The sequence below is a fragment of the Podarcis gaigeae genome (assembly GCF_964106915.1).
Source record: "Podarcis gaigeae genome assembly, chromosome: 5".
NCBI classification, from domain to species: Eukaryota; Metazoa; Chordata; class Lepidosauria; order Squamata; family Lacertidae; genus Podarcis; species Podarcis gaigeae.
In genome coordinates, this window is record NC_139681.1 from 92479875 (window position 1) to 92504363 (window position 24489).

Here is a 24489-nt window from a genome sequence, read left to right on the forward strand (position 1 = left end):
CCAAATCTCTCCTATGTTAGCATCAACTTCAGCTCAAAAAATCATATTTCAGTACAGTGGTACCTCGGGTTAAGAACTTAATTCGTTCTGGAGGTCCGTTCTTAACCTGAAATTGTTCTTAACCTGAGGTACCACTTTAGCTAATGGGGCCTCCTGCTGCTGCCGCTGCGTGATTTCTGTTCTCATCCTGAAGCAAAGTTCTTAACCTGAGGTACTATTTCTGGGTTAGCGGAGTCTGTAACCTGAAGCATCTGTAAACTGAAGCATCTGTAACCTGAGGTACCACTGTATTACTGTAGAACCCCAAAGAATGTAATTTCATGGGAAGCAAAGTTCAGCTAGAAGCAGCCGCCTTGGTGTGTCATTCAGAAGTGTCACAAAAGAGTGGGATTATTGGAGTCCCTCTCACAATACCAAAGAACTTGGAGTCATTCAGAGAAACTGATTTGCAGCAATTTGGTCTTACAATAAGAAGCAATTCATCACACAATGCTTGTGGAATTCCATCCCACAACTATGCAGCGACTATTTCTAATGCGGAGTCAAATTACTTATTTACAATATTAATAGAAAGCCACCCAAAGACTTGGTCCTTGGGGGCAGCTCCTGGCACGAAATGTCAGAATACAATTAAAAACGCAGTGCAAAAATACCATAGCATTGCAGCATTGCGGTGCCGAGCAGAGAAAAATGTAAAGCAGATCAATGCACAGCATGTGAAAACAGTACCTCACGATACTAAAATCACAGATTTGTTAAAATCTCAGGTTTTCTGTTTTTTAAAAACCTAGGGAATAATTTTTAAAAGTCTTCACCTAGCACCAAAATCACCATAAAGGGTAGTACCAAGCGAGCAAGACTCTCTGGGAAGGACAGTCTGATCTAAAACATATTTAAAGGGAAGGTAAGTAAAATCATTAAGGGACACAGGTGGTGCTGTGGGTTAAACCACAGAGCCTAGGACTTGCCGATCAGAAGGTTGGCGGTTCGAATCCCCGCGATGGGGTGAGCTCCCGTTGCTCAGTCCCTGCTCCTGCCCACCTAGCAGTTCGAAAGCACGTCAAAGTGCAAGTAGATAAATAGGTACCGCTCCGGCGGGAAGGTAAACGGTGTTCTGGTTCGCCAGAAGCGGCTTAGTCATGCTGGCCACATGACCTGGAAGCTGTACACCGGCTCCCTCAGCCAATAAAGCAAGATGAGCGCCGCAACCCCAGAGTCGGTCACGACTGGACCTAATGCTCAGGGGTCCCTTTACCTTTTAAGTAAAGTCATTGGAACTTTTTGTCTTTAAAACACTCACTCACATAGGCCTAGAAACATAGATTTTATTCTGTGAGACCCCCCTGGTATCGGGCAGTATATAAATTCTCTCCCCCCCTTTAAACTTTATTGCAAAACAATTTACATATAACAACACAGACAAACAAATGCAATACCTCAGTGACAACTAAACATTAATGAACAACATAGCATCTAACATCACACACAATTTTGACTTCCGATTCACCTCATTGTTAAACTTTACGCATTTCCTGCTATATCTGTTACATATCCAGAAATTTTTCTGCATTTATAGTTTTAGATATTCTTTAATTGTTATCCATTCTTTACACACTTTCTGGTTTGAGTTTCCTCTTATTCTCCCAGTCATTTTTCCAAGTTCCAAGTATTCTATCATCTTCACCTGCCAGTCAAGCTTTGTAGGAATTGAGCCAGATCTCCAGTTTTTTGCTACTAAAATTCTAGCTGCCATAGTTGCATACATAAAGATGGTTCTAAAGTTGTTTTGGATTTCAGTGGACATAATGCCTAACGAAAAAGCTTCTGGGTTTTTTTAAAGGAGAATTTAATGATCTTTTTGACCTTGTTGTATATTATATCCAAAAATTATCGTATCCTCACACAGTCCCGCCACATGTGCATGGAGGTACCGTCCCCCCTTTTAAATCTCCAACAAACATTTGAGGGGGTTTTAATACATTTTGGCCAGTTTGCCAATATAACTTCAATTAATAATACAGTGGTACCTCTGGTTGCAAATGGGATCCGTTCCGGAGGTCCAGTCAGATCCCAATGTTTCCGCAATCTGAGGACCGCTTCTGCGCATGCGCGCATGGCGAAACCTGGTCAAATACTTCCGGGTTTGCCACTTTCGCATCCTGAAGATTATGTAACCAGAGGGTTACGTAACCGGAGGTACTACTGTAATAATAACAATGTAATCTGGGCCTAGAGCAGAGGTAGTAGTGGATGCTGATGCTCACCTGACCTTTAACTGGTCACACTGTTGCTTTAGAGCAGTGTTTTTCAACCACTGTTCCGCGGCACACTAGTGTGCCGCAAGATGTTACCTGGTGTGCCGTGGGAAAAATTGAAAAATTCAAAAGATTTAAAAATAAAGTATTTTACAATTTTTCATATTTCTGTTTATTTACTATTTCATAATAAAGTAATTATAAAATACTTTCTTTGTGTTTATTTGATTCCTACTCAAGAGAATTACTTTATATATAGTCAATATAGGCACAGAGTTAAATTTTTTAACATTTTCTAATGGTGGTGTGCCTCGTGATTTTTTTCATGAAACAAGTGTGCCTTTGCCCAAAAAAGGTCGAAAAACACTGCCTTAGAGGAGGAGAGGCAGCAATGAGATTGACACTGGAGCCAATCTGGCACTTCTTGTCATTATACTTGGACCGTGGCCATCCTTCTTACTGCCTTGCCCTCCCCCGCCTCTTGCCACCCTAAGCTCCTTCAGGAGGAAAAATGGAATATAATGCTAAAACTAAGTACTACCTCCCGGTAAACAGCAACCATGCAACTTATGGGTGGTTCTTTGAGCACTGCCATCTCTCCCCACAATTGTCAGCTACTGAGTGGAGGTATTAATCAAATTGTGAGAGGTGCTTAAAAAAAGGACTAAAGGTTTAGAAAAAGACAAAACTGGGAAAGCACCCCTCCACCTTGCTGAGGAGCGGTGTTCCCGGAATTTCTGGCTTTACGCATTTTTGCGTACTTGCATGGACCCACGGAACCGGACCCTCATGTAAGTTGCAAGTTACCAGCATAAAACTCTCTGGGTGAACACTTTCTGAAGTCCAGCGTGAGCTCTATGCAGTGATAATTATTAATACAATTGAAATATTCAGTAAACAGAGTCGTAATTGGTGCTCATTTAATTTTATACTAGTTAGAGTGCTTCAATATTAAGGAGAGAGAGAGAGAGAACTATATGAGAGCAACAACGATAGGAGAGAGAGAAAATTAGCACTCCTGGCTCGTGAGCAGATGTCCCCTACTGCAACCGATCCCATTGATTTGTAGGAAATGTCTTCTTGTAGAACAAATTAATAGTCCTTGCATGAGAAGATTAATAATCAGAGATGATTTTTCTGCTGTTCCAGAATCTACTTACTGTTTTGCTGGCATCAAGGACTACACTGAGTGCATATTTGTTGCCACTAGTTATGCCTCGATTCAGTTCCTTCAGGGCTAGATCCACCGCGTTAAAGACCCCAGGATCATCGCAGTCTACCTTCTGGCCTTGGAGAGGGCTGGCATGGCAGCAGCAGAAGGCGAAGGCTAACAAAATGAAGAGTCCCATGTCCAGGCGAGGAAGAAGGTCCTGAAACCTGGGAAGAGGAAAAGGGAGAGAAAAGACTCTCCAAAACCCTGACGGGGAAATGCCTTGCCGTGGAAGACTGGAGCAGCCTTCTTTTGATTTAAGTTAATCAAGCACAAGCAGAAAGAGGGCAGGAGGGCTTGATGGACTCTTGTCGCTTCCTGTGTACAGTGCAAACAACCTTTTGGGTTTATCCAAACATCTGCTGCTTTCTTTTTAAAGAGGCAGCCCTGCACTGTGATGACACCACGTTTGTTCACCTGCCGCTCTGGTTACAGGGCGAACCGCAGGATGTTCGGGTCAGAACAAAGATTACCAGCTCTAGGTCATGTTTTGTACGCCCTAGAACATTCTGCAGTCTTATGGTGAATATGCCGATTTCAAAACTTAGATGCATACAGAGAAAGCTGAGGTGGAACCTCAGGAAAACAAACCAAGAGGCCATGTTCCAGCCCCCAAAGGGGAGCTTTCCCCCTCTGTAACACCATCCTTCAGAGAATGCAAGTTTGCCATGGAGGTGAGAACCAAGAAAATGACTTAGTGGAGAGATGCAGGTCCCTGGCTGCATAGGCAGTCATTGTGGGATGCTTTCCCTTAGATACGCACCTGGTACCTGTTTACCTTGACATTTGCTTATTTATTTCACTAAAATTTGAAGGCCGATTGATTGCAACAAAACTTCTGAGTGGTTTATAATATTACAATGATCAATAAAACCAGTTTGTTTAAAATGATTAAAAAACAAACAAAACTAAAAGCATTTAAAGATAATTGAAATTAACAGCAAAAGAGATTAAAACACCTCTCCATGTAGGCCAACAATGTTTCAAGCAGGTGCCAAAAAGAGTAAAGGGGAAGGCATCTGCCTGTTTTCAATTGGCAGGGAGTTCCAAAGTGTAGATGCTGCTGCAGTAAAGTACGGATTATTTAAAATTGCAGAATGAATATTTGCACCTGTAACAGTGCCAATTCTTCAGATCAAAGAATCGTTGCACGGGCCTATATGGGTAAGGCAATCTCACAAGTAAACTGATCCCCAAATGTGAAGGGCTGTATATACGAAGAAGCAATAGTAGCAACTTGTTGCAGAAGACAGAATTGGAATTCAAGATAAGCTTAACAGATTGGAGAACTGGGCCCAAACTAACAGAATGAATTTCAATAGGGACAAATGTAAGGTTCTGCACTTAGGCAAGATAAAGCCACCAGCACAAATACAAGCATGGAGACGCCTGGCTTGCCAGCAGTACATGTGAAAAGGATCTAGGGATCTTAGTAGAACACAAACTTAACACGAGTCAACAGTGTGATGCAGCGGCAAAAAAAAGAGAGAAAACCTTAGGCTATTCTAGGCTGCATCAACAGAAGTATAGTGTCCCAATCAAGGAAAGTCATAGTAATGCACTTTTCTGCCTTGGCCAGACCCCACCTAGAATACTGTGTCCAGTTGTGGGCACCACAATTTAAGAAGGATATTGATAAGCTGGAATGGGCGCAAAGGAGGGCAACCAAGATGATAAAAGGTCTGGAAACCAAGGCTTATGAGGAACAGTTGAAGTTGCTGGGTATGCTTGGCCTGGATAAGAGGAGACTGAGAGGAGATATGATAGCCACCTTCAAATATCTAAAGGGTTGTCATATGGAAGATGGAGTGAGCCGTCCCGGATTCTGCACTCATCCTCTGCCCCCCCTTCTTCATGTGCCTCCTCCACATGAGGTTCAGAGGGTGGCAACACGAGAACGGGCCTTCTCTGTAGCGGCTCCCCATCTATGAAATGCTCTCCCCAGGGAGGTTCGCCTGGTGCCTTCATTATATATTTTTAGGTGCCAGACGAAAATGTTCCTCTTCAGCCGGACTTTTGGCTGATTAAATGTGTCTGTGGGAAGGGTGTGTGTGTTATTGTTGTGCTGTTTCGTTTTATTTATTCTCACGTTTTCATCCTGTATTTTATTCCGTGAACTGCCCTGAGATCTTATGATGAAGGCTGATATATAAATTTAATAAAACCAACAAACCAAACATAGGTTTTCTGCTTGAGACATACCTCTTTCCATAAATGCTCATTCCCTCTCAGAATAAAAGAAACTGCTTTGAGTATAGAGATATTTTATTTTTCACTATTGAAGGCCGTGGAGCTATGTAGTTACGGAAACACTTCGGCTTAATGGGAATGTGTTTCATTGCGGATACAAAGACAAAAGGCCCGGCCGATCATACTTGGGCTTCCCTGGGCATGATTTTGATTCTGAATCAACATCGGGGAATGGCTGCAGTGCTGGTTTCTGGCGAAGGCCTTTGCCGCACAAAGGCGGCCCCCTGTGGCCTCCCTGCTGACTGTCTGGGCCGCCAAAGAAGTCTGCCCCAGGAACTTGGAGGACATTGCTTGGACTCGCAACTGGGATGTAGTAGACCGACCCGGCTTTGCTGCCGTGGAAAGGGTGGTGGTCTTCAAAGGAACTGTGCTCTTCAGAGGATCCTCCTCCTCTTCTCCCAGCTGACCTCATACGACACCTGGGGCCGTGACAGCGCTTGTGGTGGTCGCTATGCCTACGAACCCGCTGATTTGGGGGAGATGTGGGACGTTCGTCGGGGACATCAGGAGGGGGCGGAGGATGGCAAAGAGGCCCATGTGGTGGCCCTGGAGGAGGTGGGGGACCGTTAACAGGTGGGAAATGGTGTGGTCCGCCAGGGGGTGGAGGAGGGTAGCAAGGTCCTGGAGGAGGGGGAAAGTCAGGATATTCTTCAGAGCAATTGTGGTCACCTCTGGGCCCTGCATGCCCGTGATGCCCATGATGTCCATGATGCCCATGCCCATGCCTGTGATGACCATGACGTTTGTGATGCCCATGGTGAGGTCCGAAGCTGTGAAGGTGATGATGGTGACAAGGACCATGGTGGTGGTGGTCATGGTTGTGATGCTGCCCATGCGGCGGGTGCCTGCATGTGTGCCTGCACATATGGCAACCTTTTCCTGTATCCTGGAGCGCAGCCACCAGGTGTGCATGCAGCACACATGAGAACGGGAAGCAAAAGGAGAAAAGAAAGAAAGAAAGAAAGAAAGAAAGAAAGAAAGAAAGAAAGAAAGAAAGAAAGAAAGAAAAGGAGTTAGCTTACGAACTTTTCACAATTTTCATTGCACCAGCGAATGCACCCAACTCCTTTTTTTTTGCCTTGGACGTAGATTGTCAGCCTACCATTCGTCCTCTCCAAAAGTTGCTGAATGTTTTTTCACAAAGTTGTTGAGTTCTGCTGAGTTTTTTGTTTTTGTTTTGCAAAATCTCCAATTAATGTGAGCCACATTAGCAGCCTGTACTTCCTATTCATTGAAACTCTAGAGACCAAAAGAAAGCACAGTATAGGAACCTCTTTGGTGCTCTCTGCTGGGTGGAATACAAATTTGCTATTGCCACTTCCGAACGGAAGTACAGTGGAACATTGGTTTTCGAACGTCTCGGCTGCTGAATGATTCAGAAGGCAAACACTGAAAACCTGGAAGTGAATTCTTCTGTTTTCGAACATGCCTCGGAAGTCAAACAACTTCCGCCATGCGTTCTTCCATTTTCACCATTCAATTTGCTGACAGCCCTTTGATTTTTGGTTTTCAAACATTTTGGAAGTCAAACGGACTTCTGGAACGGATTAGGTTCGAAAACCGAGGTTCCACTGTTCCACTGTGCACCTAAATTTTCTGCCACCATCTGGTGGATTGGTTTATGCTGCACAGACGGTGTCCTTGAATGTTCCCCCCTTCAATGTTCTGCTTATCCAACAAACCTGCAGCGGCTGTGTGTGCATGCTGTGTAACATGCTTACCTTAATTGCACACCGTCACACAACTGCCATCAGCACACAGTTCATCGTGCGTCCACAGTGTGAGCACGGCACATGGCGCATGACATCAGCACTTCCTGTGGCGTGCTGACGTCACTTGCGCATGTTGCAGGCACCGGCCCCCTCAACTATGGAGGCAAGGCGGTGCGCTTGTTTCTTTTGATGCTGCCTGCTTCTGTCCTTGCCTTAAAGCAGGCTTCCTCAACCTCGGCCCTCCAGATGTTTTGAGACTACAATTCCCAGCATCCCTGACCACTGGTCCTGCTAGCTAGGGAACATGGGAGTTGTAGGCCAAAAACATCTGGAGGGCCGAGGTTGAGGAAGCCTGACTTAAAGGGAGGTGGGAAGGCCACTCCCTTTAGCCACGGAGCAGGGGGCAGGGGAATAGACTTACTTGAATATCGTAGATTTCACAGGACTCTATTTCAATCACACTGGGATCCTTTGCATCCGACTCCTTAACGGCTTTTCCTCTGCAGAGTCCTTTGTGCTGCGGAGAAGGAGGAAATGTCAGTGTGAATCTGTGCCCTTGCACTAGATGGTGCTGCAGATTCTTTTGTGTGTCAAGGCACCTGAGCCACAAAGTTCCCAGAAGAACAATAAAACACAATGACACGGAGTAGTTTGGTTTATGGGTTCAAATGGGCCACAACTCCATTGGTTACAGATGTGAGCAGTTTGGCTTAGGCATTGGAGTGAAGTCAGGCTACATCTTGACTCCTGCCCATCTGTAGAGAGTCCATGGAAAGGTAAACCAGTGATAGGGGGTGTCCTATGACTTACATTAGATAGAGGTGTCAGGAGCTCGTCCTACACTCGAGTAGGACCCTGGGAGAGAAACATGCCCGACTGGCATGTTCTCTCCCTCCTGGTCGCTCGCTCGGGAGCTTCATAAGCTTTCTTCAGCCCAAACATCACAGCGACCAATGCCAACAGACATCGGCACACTTAGGGATCCACAGAGTCTTTGCAGCTTGTGTAACAGACCTCAGCATTTTGGCTAATCTACTTTATTTACATATAAACACACACGGAGCACTGCAACATGGCTCCCTTTCTCTCTAGCATCAGACAGCAAAGGGAAAAATAACAAAGGACAATAGTCCCACCTCACGGAACACAGCAACACAAACATCCTGTCTCCATCACTTCCCACTCTGTGGAGTCAAAACATACACCGTCATGTGAAAGACAACAATCCCATGACTGCAACCATGGAGGAGGAATTCTAACAGGAGGCAGCACCCCAAGGGGTCCCTGTAAGAGCTTCGGACAGCATGTCACACTCCAGATCCCTTTAACAGGATACCCTTACTGAGGAGGGGCAGGCGAAGGCTACAAGCTTGATGGGAAGTTTTGCTTCTGCACATGACTCTGGCAAACCGTTCTAAGCTGAAGCATTCCTTCCTCACCCTAGAATGTTCAGTTCACATTGAGTTCATGAAAACATTGTACCCTGACCTGTTCTTAATGCATGATTGACCACATCTACGGAACGTGATAGTTATGTCTTGCTATATCAATCACTAGTAATATTTTAAGTCTTGCTATATCAATCACTAGTAATAGTTTAATAAGGAGGTTTTCACGCCTGTCCAATTCTGTGTTCCCTTTCCCAACCTTTAATCTATTGATGATTAATGCTTATATGCAACCTTTGCATTGTATTTGTGTTAACCAATCAGCAACAAGCACATATGTGGCAATGCTGTAATATTCAATAAAAGGGACTCCCCGAGACGTGCTCGGGAGATGCCTCCCATATGACACTTGCCATTCGTCTGTCGTTTATTTCAACCCAACACAAGCTCCCCTCCAACCAAAGGCTCACCCAATGCCTACTGCCACTTGAGCCCAAGATCCAGGGAAGGGGGTGAGAAAGAGGGTGCCGGCTGGCTGCTCCAGCATTACATTACTTGCGGCACACCCACCCTGCCAGCTGATTGGGGCTGTCTCACAGCACTGCTGACGCGGCCGGCTGTGACGTAGGGGAAAAGATGGTCTGCAGATTCTTTTCCAGGGGCGTAAGAAGAGACTGCTGGGTCAGGCCAAAGGCCCAGGTAGACAAGCATCCTGTTCTCACACTGGTTGACCGGATGCCCCTGAGATGCTCACAGGCAGGACCTGAGCACCACAGCAACTCTTCCCCTTGGCGATCCCAGCTACCGGTATTAGGACCCACACTGTCTCCAACAGTTATGGTAGCACATGGCTGGTAGCCATTGATACCAAACAGAGAGACCTAAGCTTTGCTTCTAAAGGTGCAATCCTGTTATCCCTAAGAAAGCCAGGGCCCCAACAGCCCTTGGCAAGGGAGGGAGGTTAAAAAAAAGTCAACATGCATATATTTTGAAAGAAAATGCATTTAGAGATGTAGTTTGAGAGGAAACCATTTAAATACAGTGAGATGTTGTGCTGGCCATCAGGCAATGGTTTATCCCACCTGCCTTGCCCATCCCTCCAGCTCTAAGAGCCTTCAGAATGGAGTTGTTGCCACAGACATTGAGAGTTTGTGTCGTTTGATGAACAGAGTGGAAGACTGTGAGTCATGGGGGGGGTGAACTCAACAGCGCTTAGTTTGTTTTTGGTTGTTGGTTTGTTAATGTTGCTAATATTGTTTTGTGCAGTGCTCTTTTTCTAGAAAAAGAGGTGCCAGAACTCACCACAAACACCTCCCTTGTTCTCTTAGAATGGCAATGGCGCCCATCTGAGAGGTGCCAGAACTGAGTTCTGGTGAGTTCTGGCTGGGGTAAAAAAGCCCTGATTTTGTGGATTACGAGTGCTGTAATGCTTTGTAGTTTCTTGTCGTTCTGCAGTTTAACTTATTTTTTAGTCGTTTTATTAACAGTGTTTTATAGAAGATTGTTCTACTGAAGATTTGTAATTGTTTTACTGATGATTTGTTTGTTATTCTGCATGATTTACACTGTAATTGTTTTGTTTTTTATTTTTATACATTTATTTCCATTTTATACATTTATTTGACAAAGTAATAATCATAAACAAATAAGAATAAAAATGTGCACAGCACCACTGAGACCATTCCATTGTAACTATCCAACCTCCCAAAATTTCAACACCTCTTGCGATGGTTTGACCCCTTTAACAGTACAAATTCTACAGACACCCTCCATATCTCCTCAAAATCATTTCTCCTGCATATTCCCTGTCTTACCTTAATGGCACATGTGAATTAATCATTCATAGCTATATCCCACACCTCTTTATACCATTCTTCCATTTTATATTCTGCTTGCCCCTTCCACTTCCTAGCCATTGTAATTCGTGCAGCTGTCAATAAATTTGTGAGCAAGAGTTACGCTGTAATTGTGATGATATTTAAATCAGCCTGGGGGAACTTCAGGCCTGTGGGCTAAATGTGGACCTCAAGACCTCTCCACCAGGCCCTTGGGGCTCTCACTAGGCCACGCCCTCTCCCCAGGCCACACCCTGAACTCTGATAATGCCTCCTGCTTGCCTGGATAGGCGGCGAAGAGCTGTGAGTGTGTGTCTAGAAACCTCTCATATTTCTCCTCAAGATTTAGCTTCTAGCGTTAGCTAACCCACAGCCTGTCAAACTGGGGCTGGTGGGAGTTGTAGTTCTAAACACCCAGAAAGCGCCACGTTGCAGAACTTATGCTAGACTCTTCGCTTACCGCAGTTCTGTCAGGGAGAAATTCACATGCTGAGATATTCCTTGCAAGACTGGCTCTGGGGCACGAGGTTTCTTTGATGGTAAACTCAACAACGTACGCCGTACGATCAGCCACCTGCAGGGGAAAGGCCAGGCAAGAGCCCAAATAATAATAATAATAATAATAATAATAATAATAATAATAATATATTATTTATACCCTGCCCATCTGGCTAGGTTTCCCCAGCCACTCTGGGCAGCTTCCAACAGAACACTAAAATACAGTAACCTATTAAACATTAAAAGCTTCCCTAAACAGGGCTGCCTTCAGATGTCTTTTAAAAGTCTGGCAGTTGTTTTTCTCTTTGACATCTGGTGGGAGGGCGTTCCACAGGGAGGGTGCCACTACCGAGAAGGCCCTCTGCCTGGTTCCCTGTAACTTGGCTTCTTGCAGCAAGGGAACTGCCAGAAGGCCCGCGATGCTGGACCTCAGTGTCCGGGTAGAATGATGGAGGTGGCACAGCCATTTGAAATGCCAAGGCACGCCTTTCCTCTTTGCGTAGGGCCCCTGGTAGCTACACGGCAAATTTAAACCAGCTGAATTTCATTAATTACCAAAAATTATATACCACATGATTGTAAAAAAACAATAACAACCCCAAATCACTGCCCCTCTAAAAGGTTTACAAATATATAAATTAAAACATTAAAATCATAGATTAAAAACAGTCGGAAGCAGGTATTTAAAAATAGTCAAAATATGATTAAAACATAAAACAAAACACTTCTAACTTCTTTGTGTCGGGATAGGCTTCCCTAAACAAAAGTGATTGAAGCAGGTGCTGAACAGCGTGCATTTATGGTGCCTTTGTTGTTGGCATCTGACAATGGAGTATGCCTCCGGGGTTGAAGTCAAACTGCTGCAGAATCACAACGCCTGCTGTGGCTCAGACACCCATAACTTGGAATGGCTGCCTCCTGTCTTGTTTTTGTTGCATTAGAAGCACTGCAACAATCTCTCCAGGCCACAAGCCTGGGCAGTGTGTCTGGAGGTCTTGGGCTGCCCAGACAAGAAGACCCCTCTCTCGGACTCACTGATGTGGTCCAAAGGAAAGCACCAGCTCGGCCACAGGAGTTGCCAGAAGGGGGCGTAAAGGGCGCCATCCAACCGTCTTAGGGACTCCACTCCAGATTTGTGTAGGCTTTACTCTTTGTGGCCTTTCCTCCTCCTGAAGATGTCCTGCAAGGTATGGATTTTTTATTGGGTTTACTCCCAGAGCCTGCCAGATGTCAATAGGCACTGAGCTCCAGACTGCAGGTGCCACCACACTAAAGAAATCCATTTCTTTTCCATGCGGAACAAGCATTACGTGGCACCTTTGTAACGGTGCCACTTCTGCACTGTCAAATTAACTGAATGGACATGGTTTGCCCCAGTGAACTCTGAGAATGTACTTGCCAAGCATTGTGGGCTTTTGACACCATCCTAATAGTACACAAAAGAGCACATGGCCTCTTTCCTAGCAAAGAAATGGGCATAGCTGTCAACTTACAGATTTGAAAATAAGGGGCCAGCAGCCTCGAAAATAAGGGATCAGCAGCCAAAATAAGGAATTTTAGTCAACCAGCAGCCAAACAAAGCCTCAAACGGTGGTTCCCACAGGGCAGCAACCCGGCAAAGGGGATGCAGCAAGGAAAACCACAGGGAAGCGCTGAGCAAAGGCGAGTCCCCAGGCAACGCGGCCGATTTGATCAGCACAAGGCATGCAAGCCCCACCCCCCCAGTCGTTCTTAGACTCCTTATTGGGTGAGCAATGCAGCCAAACAATACAGTTGGAGCCTCCCTCCTCCCTGGCTGGCAGGGAGGGAGGGAGAGGAGATGCTTCCTTTGAAACCCGGGAAATTTACGGGACATCATCAATCCGGGACAGCAGCAGGAAATGGCGCTGGGATAAGGGAGTTTCCCGCCAAATAAGGGACGGTTGACAGCTATGAATGGGAGATGGGGAAAGCTTCACTTGTATCCAGCAATTTAAGTTCCAGGGCAGACTGATACATACCGCACTGAAAACTTTTTTTATTTCCTCCACCTTGTAATAGTTCGTCTGGTTGCTGTCCTGATTGTATTGCTCCAAGACCCCATTGGCGTACTTCATGTGCTCTTCAGCGGCTTCTATGACTGTTACCCTCACTGGACAATCCTTGCACTCGTATAATTCAGGAGGAACTGAGAAAAGTGAGCAGTTATCAGCATTGTATTATTGTTGCCTGGGATTATAATTAACATGCAGGGTGAAGTCATTGATTTATAGCACGTCCGATGTCCCAGTGTCGTCCTTTAATCTCTGACTTCCCTCACCCTGTATCTTCCTCTGTATCAAATCTCGATTCTCTTCAGCAGTGAATTCTCTCTCTTCAGGTGAATTACCTGCCTGTGTTTTTAAAGATATTGCATTTATAGCTTTAAAAGTTAAGACGGTGCTTTTTAAAAATTAAACCTGAGGCTTAGGGCTTTAAGGGTCAGCACCAACACTTTGAATTGTGCTCGGAAACGTACTGGGAGCCAATGTAGGTCTTTCAGGACTGGTATTATGTGTCTCGGTGGCCACTCCCAGTCACCAGTCTAGCTGCCGCGTTCTGGATTAGTTATAGTTTCCAGATCATCTTCAAAGGTAGCTAGCATCTCTAGGTAGGGCTATAGGGCCACTGTGAGTCCTTTTGTGTGTCTGAATGTAGCCTTGTGTACAAAGGCTAAGACTCACATCTAGTGTTCCATTCCCCCCCCCCGGCACCCACCCACCCATCCCTGGCACCCATGTGCCCCTTAGGAGGTTTTCCACAGGCAATGGACTCAAAATGGTTCCCCAGCCCTGGTATTCTGAGCAAGATGGACTCAATGATCTGACTCGTTATAAGGCAGCTTCCCCTGTAATGCTGTCTTGAGAGCAATACATGTGAAAAGGATCTAGGAGTCTTGGTTGACCACAAACTTGACATGAGCCAACAGTGTGACGCGGCAGCTAAAAAAGCCAATGCAATTCTGGGCTGCATCAATAGGAGTATAGCATCTAGATCAAGGGAAGTAATAGTGCCACTGTATTCTGCTCTGGTCAGACCTCACCTGGAGTACTGTGTCCAGTTCTGGGCACCACAGTTCAAGAAGGACACTGAGAAACTGGAACGTGTCCAGAGGAGGGCAACCAAAATGGTCAAAGGCATGGAAACGATGTCTTATGAGGAACGGCTAAGGGAGCTGGGCATGTTTAGCCTGGAGAAGAGGAGGTTAAGGGGTGATATGATAGCCATGTTCAAATATATAAAAGGATGTCACATAGAGGAGGGAGAAAGGTTGTTTTCTGCTGCTCCAGAGAAGCGGACACGGAGCAATGGATCCAAACTACAAGAAAGAAGATTCCACCTAAACATTAGGAAGAACTTCCTGACAGTAAGAGCTGTTTGACAGTGGAATTTGCTGCCAAGGAGTGTGGTGGAGTCTCCTTCTTTGGAGGTCTTTAAGCAGAGGCTTGACAACCATATGTCAGGAGTGCTCTGATGGTGTTTCCTGCTTGGCAGGGGGTTGGACTCGATGGCCCTTGTGGTCTCTTCCAACTCTATGATTCTATGATTCTATGACTCTGTGAGTGAGCTACCAGATTGCCGTGACCCATCTTTTTGTCTGTATCCAGCGTGAGTTCACAGACACTTCATTTGGAAGCTATGAATACCTGGGCTCATAGTGCAGTTGTATCTATGCAGTTTCTCTTCCTCAAGGAACCGGTTTATTTGCACAACAGCTTTACATCGCCCAAAGTCCTGGAGAAGGCAAAAGACAGACATCTGTCAGAAGCTCTGATACAAGCACCCGTCTTTTCCAAAAGCCACAAGGGATGTTTCCTCCCTGCTCTGACGGTTACTGTAGTTTTCTTAAGCTGTGTACACATTAGTGACTTAAAACGCTCGAAGTCTGTTTCCGCTGCTGCAATTCAAGTCACATTTTTACCTTTTTGTACACATCAACAAGGGGCTTGGGATGTCTTCACCTGATGCACATTAACTGATTTGTGTCCTTGCACCTGCAACCCCCGCAAACTCCTGTTGCCTGAAGCTGTCCTCTGCGCATGCGCAGTCATTTGCGCATGTGCGGCAGCTGTCTCAAATGTGCACATCTCAGCTTAACTGTGGCATATGTTTTCAAGCTGGATGGAAGCCGGTTTGAGGGGAAATGCAAGCCGTAGCATTTCTCAAGGGCCCACAGAATACATAGAGATTGTGGCTAATGACAAGCACTCTCAGCTTCAAACGCCAGTGGTGGGAGTATGCCAGAGGTGCAGTACACATCCTTAGTCACAAAAACATTGATATCCATAGAGCAGGCATAGGCAAACTCAGCCCTCCAGATGTTTTGGGACTACAACTCCCATCATCCCTGGCCACTGGTCCTGTTAGCTAGGGATCATGGGAATTGTAGGCTGAGTTTGCCTATGCCTGCCACAGAGTATCGGCAGTATCCATGAGTCTGCCGGAAGGAATAAAGATGCTGTTACTTACTGTATAGCCGTAGAACGGCCTGTTTCCACAAGATGACCAGTTTTTCCGAGATAATACAGAGCATTCTGTTTCCAGCACATCCAGAGTTAAGTACAAGATGGAATCATTTCCCTGGAATGGGAGGAAATGCAACAAAATCCAATGCATTTCTGCAGGAGATATTTTGGCAGTATCCAGCTACCCCCCATTTACCCCCCACCAACAGCAATCCAACAGTTTGGGATTTTTTTTAGTAATTCCCCCTGCAATTGGTGTGGCCTAGTTGTTAGTGTTAGACTTGGACCTGGGAGGCCAGAGTTCAAATGCTGCAGCCGTGAAGCTCACCTTGGCCAGTCGTCCTCTCTCTCAGCCTAACCTGCCTTGCCAGTTGCTGTGGGAATTAAATGAAGGCAGGATGTCACCTTGAGCTCCTTGGCAGAAAGGCGGGATATATATGCAGTAATAAATTAGAGAATTGTGTATTTCTCAGCAGGCAGGCACCTTTACAGCATGCCTTGAGTTGGTGGCAAGGAAAAAAATAGGTATCAAAGGAGACATCCCTGGGTGCCAAGATCCAGCTTTGGGGCAAGTAATCTTTGGTGAGAGAACTGCAGCAGAGATTTAAAACAACAAAATATGTAGCAAATTAAAGCGTGGAAGTATAGGTTGTTAGATTTTTTAAAATATGCCCTTGTGAGTTCCTTCCAAAGTTTCCCTCTTCCCCTAGCATATAAAAAGACTACATGTTGGGTAAGGTTTTTTTTTGGGTTTTTTTAGAGTTAACTTACAAACTATCCAATGATCAGATTCATGTGCTTCCGAATACAGTCATACCTCGGCTTACAGACGCTTCAGGTTGTGTTTTTTGGGGTTACAGACCACCGAAACCCGGAAGTACAAGAACGGGTTACTTCCGGGTTTCGGCGGCTGTGCATGTGCAGAAGCGCTAAATCGCGCTTTGTGCATGCACAGAAGCATCAAATCGCAACCCGCAAGTGCGCAGATGCACCACTGCGGGTTGCAAACGCTGCGGGTTGCGAACGTGCATCCCACACGGATCACGTTCGCAACCCAAGCGTTCACTGTAGATTGCACAGACAGTAAAACTTAGCTGTTACAAAGTGGTTAAACTTCCCAAATTATTTGTATAGTAACTCTATAATGGCTTGTGAGAGTCATGTTTGTTTGTTTGTTTTTAATACCGTATTTTTCGTCCCATAGGACGCTCCGTCCCATAGGACGCACCTACTTTTTTTGGGGGGGGGGGAAATAAAGGAACTCCCCCCCCAACCAGGTCGGGGAACAGTGGGATGGCGGCGCTGCGCCTCCCCGTGTCCCCCGAGCTTGTGGGGCTGGCCGATGTCTGTCCGGCGTGCGGGCGCTCTGCTTCAGGGCGCCATGCGCGCCGGGCGGCAGGCTGCTATCCACAGTGTGGGAAGCCCTGCGGGGAACTCCTGCAGGGCTCCCCACGCTGCGGATGTCTGTCTGGCGCGCGGGGCGCATGGCGCCCTGAAGCAGAGCACCCGGCGCGCTGGACAGACATCGGTTAAATTTCCGCAAGCCTTGCGTCCTCCAAAGGAGTTCCCCCGGGCGCGCAAGGCTTGCGGACACCTGCGCGAAGCACGGGGCGTCCTCCAAAGGGCACCCTGTGCTCCGCGCTGCAGGCTGCCGCCTGCAAGCTTTGCGCGACCGGGGGGAGTTCCCCCGGGCACGCAAGGCTTGCGGATAGCTTCCTGGAGCCTGGAGAGCGAGAGGTGTCGGTGTGCACCGACACCTCTCACTCTCCAAGCTTCAGCGAAAGCCTGCATTCGCCCCATAGGACGCACACACATTTCCCCTTCATTTTTGGAGGGGAAAAAGTGCGTCCTATAGGGCGAAAAATACGGTATATATTTTTATTAGTTTTTACATATATTTTCCAAACAGAACATCTCATCTCATCTCATCTTATACAATATTTTGGCTATTTTAGCCTGAGGCTTCCATCAACCACGTCTAATGATTTCCAAACCTCATCTTTTAATCTTACATTTGTTATCCTAAATATTAGTTTTAATAATCCATAACTTAAAATCCATTCTCATAAATCTTTTCTGCAATATTTCATATAGTTCTTTTTACAAAACTTCTCGTGAGAGTCATGTGGTTTGAGCTTGGAGCAACCAGCTGTGTGCTCTTTACAAGTTGAGCTTCTCAGGTAGACTGGAGGGGGACAAAGGCTTGATTACCTAGTTCATCCCAAACAGATGAATAAGCTGGCAGGACAGCTTATTCTACGACATTGACCTCTTCATGCATCAATTAGATTTAAGCATGTTGGTTATATGAGGTGGGTTATCCCAACAGCCCCCTCTCTGGCAAATATAACAATTGCACGCACAATTAAGGAACCACCCAGAGCCCCATTTTGACTCATTCCCAAAATGGTTTCTTGGTAGTGGCTTGGTCAGAATGTCTGCTATCATTGGTTTGACATTTCTCCAATTCGCCTCACATGTATAGAGGTATTTCACACCAATGTGTTCTTGCATGAAACGTCTCGCTTTGAGACAATTTCAGACAGCTTTGGTTGTTCTCCATGGAGCCTGCTGGCTAGGGAGGATGGGAGTTGTAGTCCCAAAAACAGCTGAAGGCCCAAATTTGGGATACCCTGGTGTAGACAATGGGCCAGAGGACTCGTTATAAGGCAACTCCCTGTACAGTCATACCTTGGGTTGAAGTAGCTTCAGGATAAGTACTTTTGGGTTGTGCGCTGCGGCGACCCGGAAGTAATGGAGCGTGTTACTTCTGGGTTTTGCCGCTCGCGCATGCGCAGACAGTCAAAATGACATCACGCGCATGTGCGGAAGCGGTAAATCGTGACCCGCGCAGACGTGCGGACACGGGTTGCATTCGCTTCTGGATGCGAACAGGGCTCTGGAACGGATCCCGTTCGCATCCAGAGGTACCACTGTGTTCCTAAGAGAAAAGTCAGCAAAGGGGTCAGTCAGAGCTGTAGTACTTACCGCATGTTGTATGTGAGCATCGGCAACACGCAAGAGGGTGAAAATATAGCCATCCTTGCGGTGCTTATTGATCAAGTCGAGGGCCACTCCAGCATCCCTTTCTATTCCTGCATCATTGCAGTCTGCAGAAACCATGGCGGCTTGGTTTTCGCCATTAGAGCCCAGCAGCACCGCCATCAGCACAGCAGCTGCCAGAAGCTCCATTTTGGCTGTGGTAGAAACTGGCTTCTTCAGCTCACCCCTTCTGTGCTCTCCCTTCGGAGTTTACATGTGCAGTGTCCTTCCAGAGATGCGCACACACGCAGGGGGATGCTTAAAGGCGCACCGTTTTATACCGACACAACATCTGCAAAGCTAAAGCTGTTGCCTTGATCCACAGTCAAGGGAGGCAAATAGAAAATGAATCATTAATGGAGTGACAGGAAGCCAAACAGAACGAGATTCAAGTTGGCCAAGTAGCCATGTGTGAAGGAACAAAGGTATGTGGGCTTTGGCTGAAATAAAACGTCCGCAAATAGGGAGGCAGCTGTTTTTGCACAGATGTGATGGTCTCATGAAGAGAGTGCATTTTATCTATTGTATTTAATCATAGAATCTTAGAGTTAGAAGAGACCACCAAGCGTCATCTAGTGGAAACCCCTGCAAGGCAGGAATCTCAACTAAACCATCCATGCAAGATGGCCGCCCAACCTCTGCTTGAAAACCTCCAAGGAAGGAGAGTCCACAACCTCCCGAGGGACTCTTGTTCCACTGTCCATCACCTCTTACTGCCAGAAAGTTCTTCCTGACGTTTAGTTGGAATCTCCTTTCTTGTAACTGGAAGCCATTGGTTGGATCCTACCCTCCAGGGCAGGAGAAAACAAGCATGCTCCCTCTTCCATGTGGCAGCCCTTGAGAAATACATTTTTTGGACACTACTATAAAAATACAGGATGGGCGCATAGACACCTCCTTATACCGTAAACCAACTGACCGACAAACATATCTACATGCCTCTAGCTACCATCCCAAACATACCAAACAGCCCATTGTATATAGCCAGGCACTACGTTACAGCCGCATCTGTTCCAATTCTACAGACAGAGACTCTCACCTAAGAGATCTACAGCAAAACTTTTTAGAACTAAAATACCCAGCAGATGAAGTTAGACAACAGATCAACAGAGCCAGACTGATACCCAGAGAGAACTTGCTGCAAGACAGACCCAAAAAAGAAAATAACAGAACACCTCTAGTCATCGCATACAGCTCCCAAGTTAAAACAGTACAACGCATCATCAGAGATCTACAACCTCTCCTGGACAATGACAGTTCTCTTTCTCAAGCTCTGGGAGGAAGACCTTTCATTGCCTACAGACAGCCACCCAGTCTTAAACAACTCCTAACCCACAATAATACTACAACCAGACCTAACACGGACACTGGCACCAGAGCCTGCAATAAATCCAGATGCCAACTTTGCTGCCACATACACCCGGACAACACCATTACTGGCCCCAACAACATCACACATACCATCTCGGGACTATTTAATTGCTCATCGTCTAACATTGTGTATGCCATCAAATGCCAACAGTGTCCTTCAGCTCTCTATATTGGACAAACAGGCCAGACCTTACGCCAAAGAATAAACGGACATAAATCGGACATCAGGAATCACAAGACAGAGAAACCAGTAGGGGAACACTTCAATCTCCCAGGACATTCTATACAAGATCTCAAAGTAGCTGTTTTACTACAAAGGAATTTCAGAAATAGACTGGAAAGAGAAGCTGCTGAATTGCAACTTATCACCAAACTTAAAACCATGGAGAGACCTGGTCTGAACAAAGACATTGGATTCTTATCTCATTATACATGACAAAGCCATTTTTCACCTTCTCACCCCTTGCTTTTTCCTGTAAGACCTATTGCAGTCGTTAAGAGTCGTCAACAGGCTCATCACAGCTATCTGCCAATCACCCATTCCCACCACCCTTCTGAGTAATACCCCTCCCCACCTTCTCACTATATAGAAGGGTCTGGTAACTTCTGTTTCAGTGTATCTGAAGAAGTGTGCATGCACACGAAAGCTCATACCAAGAACTAACTTAGTTGGTCTTTAAGGTGCTACTGGAAGGAATTTTTTTTTGTTTTAAGTATCTCTTTGTAAGACTAAGGTGACTGGAATTGCCATAGAAATGGCTAGCTGGGGATGCTTCAGATCTAGAAGTGGAGCAAAAAGGAGCACTGCTTTCCCTTCTTTTGTGGTTGGAGATTATGTTATCACTGAGTATAAGGGAACATCAGGCAGGCACTAAAACATTTTTGTTAAGGCAACCTTATCCAGACACATAGATGTTGACATATTTGAATCTTTGTTACGGTTATTTTTTTCTATTTTTTTTTAATAGTAAAAAAGATTACCGGTAATTTTTTTCTAAACTTCCTTATTTGTTAAAAAAACCCCATATTTTTACTGATAATTGTAATATTTCTTGTTCATTAGAGGTTCTAATCCCGTCAAGTGGGATATACATTTTGCTAAGTAATAAATCAAATCAAATAAACAACGGAAATAGGCAGTCTTGCATGGAGCTGGGATGAGTTTGACTTGCTCTTTGTGCTGAATCCAAAACTATGGCTTTTTGAGAGCCCCCTAGAAACCTAAGAGGGGAACAAGATCTATTGGAATGTTACTGTTATAATCCTTTCCATCTCATGAATCTCATATATTCATATATTTGTGGGAGGAGGGTTATTGTTTTGTTTTTATTATGCATTTTGTGTTTTTGTCTTGTATTCTTGTGCTGTGAACCATCCTCAGATAAAAGGCAGTATACAGATTCAATAAATATAATAATAATATATCACAAAGACGCCACCATCTTCAGTGACCTTCATTCTAAGGAAGCCATGCCTGAGCTGTGGACTGGCATTTCTGAGTCTCCCACTGCTTGGAAATTGGGGTGCGCATAACAGAGACCTTTGGGGGCAGTTGCCTATTGGGCAATGTGGCGCTGCAACAGGCTCACATGTCCAGCGACCGAATTCCTCCCCAGCTTTGCGAAAGGTTCTGTGCTCACACAGCCTGGCTCTCGCTTATCTTGTTTTCTTTGAACCTTTGTATATTGGATTTGGCACATGTGCCATTTTTAAAAAACTTACTTGCCTATTAGATTCACATGAGAGAAAAGCAGAAGCAGGTTTTGTTGCAAAATCAAACGCACAATCTTTGCTCTTTTGTATTTGGACCTTGTCACTCTCAGCTTGCGTGCGCGCGCGCGCGCACACACACACACACACACACGCAGCCTACAAAAGGGATGCCCATTATTTTACAGGGTGGTCTCCATTACTCATTCAAGGAAGAGAGTTGTTTGCAAGTGCCTGCTGGCGCTTCATTCGGGGACCAGGGTTCATGTGGTACCAACCCTGCCTGCCATCTTTAAATTGCAGAGTGGCTTGATCCGTTGGTCAGATGCTAGTCAAACAAAACCACGAAGGGTGTTACCCTGGAGAATGCAAAACCTGCTTGGCATCTGTCTGTCTCGGGAGACAATGGAGAAATGCTTCATTGTCAAGCTGTTGGAAGGTTGCAACATCTGCTGTAGCTGTAGAGACCGATATGGGAGAGACATGTTTTGTTGCAGCTGGGGCACATGAAGGTGTGCTGCCGCAGATGCAACATGGCGTTTCTTCTCTCTGCGCTCCTCCCAGTGACCATTCCTCCTCTGGTCACTGCTGTGGATACACAACCTGACTGTCTGTCTCCAGGCACTGCGGCCGTCACGGCAGGATTGATGTTGCCAGCCTTTGTGCTTTGTTTGCAGACATCTTTGTAATGCCCCATCTGCCCGTGGGACTGGTGCCCAAAGCCAACTCCCCATAGAGCGTGTCCTTGGGGGGAAGCAAAACAGGGGAGGGGACAATGACCTCAACCCTCACTCATCACAGTCCAGCGGAGTGCTCAGAGTTCCCTTACTCTGAGATCAGGGCTATGGGCATACATTGAATAAATGCCTAGACTCTTTGACATCCTTGCCGAAAGTGCATCGTGAGCATGATTCCTCCCCCATCTATGCACTGGGGAGAAGGGCATTCATTCCCCACAAAGACGACCCCTGAAAATAAGAAGCCCAAACTTACCCGCAAAAGGACCAACCTCTCGGGACCCGTAAGCAACACGCCTGGGGACCCAGAGTGTGCTTTAAGGGAGCTTATTCTACCTGATCCTATCACTGCACTAAAAATAGCATTCAGGGGCCTTCTGAGTCGATGCACAAGAAGGAGGGCAGTAGCAGAGGCCCTGCATGATCTTCAGGGAGATTACATGGGAGGCTGGCAAGGGTCAGGCTGTTCTTATTCCCTCGGGTGGGGGAAGGAAGGGCCTACTGGGACTGTGCTCAAGTCAAGGGTCACCCTTGCCTCATTTTCTGTACCATTGCAGCCTGCAGAAACCATGGATCCCTGGCTTTGGGCATCAGAACAGAACAAAGGTGTCAGAAGTGCTAGGAGCTCACCTTACCCCTTCTGTGCTCTGTGAAGACTTTGCACCAGGAAAGTCGCCACAGAGGCACATGAGTTGATGCTCAGCACCGACTTGTTTCGTTTATTAAAGAAGGAAAAAAAGATATAGCATTCGTGTAATGAAGGCAGCCGTCTTGATCCCAGGTTGAGAAATGTAAACAGAAAATGAATGATTTATGCAGACATGGAGCCAGAGCAGAATAGCAAAAGAGGAACATTGGGTTCAAGCCGGTTGGAATAGCAGCTGTTGCCCAAGTATCACAAAGGGTAGTTGTGGGGGTGTTATGGGCCCACTGGAGGAATGAAGGTGCATGGCTGAAATAGCAGGTGTGTGTGTAAAGGTAAAGGTAAAGGTTCCCCTGACCGTTAGGTCCAGTCGTGGACGACTCTGGGGTTGCGGCACTCATCTCGCTTTACTGGCCGAGGGAGCTGGCGTACAGCTTCCGGGTCTTGTGGCCAGCATGACTAAGCCGCTGCACACGGAAACACCGTTTACCCTCCTGCCAGAGCAGTACCTATTTATCTACTTGCACTTTGACGTGCTTTTGAACTGCTAGGTTGGCAGGAGCAGGGACTGAGCAACGGGAACTCACCCTGTCGTGGGGATTTGAACCACCGACCTTCTGATTGGCAAGCCCTAGGTTCAGTGGTTTACATCACAGCGCCACCCATGTCCCTAGGTGTGTGTATAGTGAAATGCAAAAATGCATGTTGTTGTTTAGTCATTTAGTCGTGTCCGACGCTTCGTGACCCCATGGACCAGAGAACGCCAGGCACCTCTGTCCTCCACTGCCTCCCGCAGTTTGGTCAAACTCATGCTGGTAACCTCGAAAACACTATCCAACCATCTCGTCCTCTGCCGTCCCCTTCTCCTTGTGCCCTCCATCTTTCCCAACATCAGGGTCTTCTCCAGGGAGTCTTCTCTTCTCATGAGGTGGCCAAAGTACTGGAGCCTCAGCTTCACAATCTGTCCTTCCAGTGAGCACTCAGGGTTGATTTCCTTCAGTATGGAGAGGTTTGATCTTCTTGCAGTCCATGGGACTCTCAAGAGTCTCCTCCAGCACCATAATTCAAAAGCATCAATTCTTCGGCGATCAGCCTTCTTTATGGTCCAGCTCTCACTTCCATACATCACTACTGGGAAAACCATAGCTTTAACTATACGAACCTTTGTTGGCAAGGTGATGTCTCTACTTCTCAAGATGCTATCTAGGCCTGTCATTGCCCTTCTCCCAAGAAGCAGGCGTCTTTTAATTTTGTGGCTGCTGTCACCATCTGCAGTGATCATTGAGCCCAAGAAAGTAAAATCTCTCACTACCTCCATTTCTTCCCCTTCTATTTGCCAGGAGGTGATGGGACC

General features: G+C 46.2%; 2 protein-coding genes across 2 annotated transcripts in view; both read right to left on the bottom strand.

The window, feature by feature from the left end:
- Positions 1-3817, bottom strand: part of KNG1 (kininogen 1) — a 28476-nt gene extending 24659 nt beyond the window's left edge. The window contains exon 1 of the mRNA XM_083739593.1: positions 3416-3817. Within this exon, the coding sequence (XP_083595719.1) occupies positions 3416-3604 (189 nt within the window). The 5' untranslated portion in view covers positions 3605-3817. The remainder of the gene's footprint in view (positions 1-3415) is intronic.
- A 1895-nt stretch (positions 3818-5712) lies between these two features.
- HRG (histidine rich glycoprotein) lies at positions 5713-18982 on the bottom strand. Its single transcript, XM_083739622.1, has 7 exons — positions 18621-18982; positions 15637-15747; positions 14814-14901; positions 13149-13315; positions 11111-11224; positions 7849-7944; positions 5713-6601 (listed from the first exon to the last, which is right to left on the bottom strand). The coding sequence occupies exons 1-7, from the start codon at positions 18822-18824 to the stop codon at positions 5801-5803; spliced, it is 1581 nt and encodes a 526-aa protein (XP_083595748.1). The 5' UTR covers positions 18825-18982; the 3' UTR covers positions 5713-5800.
- Between the last annotated feature and the right edge of the window lie 5507 nt (positions 18983-24489).

Coding starts and splice junctions, on each gene's coding strand:
- HRG (XM_083739622.1), bottom strand. CDS start 18,824: ATGGAGCTTCTGGCAGCTGCTGTGCTGATGGCGGTGCTGCTGGGCTCT. Junction 14,902..15,636: donor GGCCGTTCTACGGCTATACA/GTAAGTAACAGC, acceptor TGCCTTCTCCAG/GACTTTGGGCGATGTAAAGC. Junction 13,316..14,813: donor CAACTGCACTATGAGCCCAG/GTATTCATAGCT, acceptor CACTTTTCTCAG/TTCCTCCTGAATTATACGAG.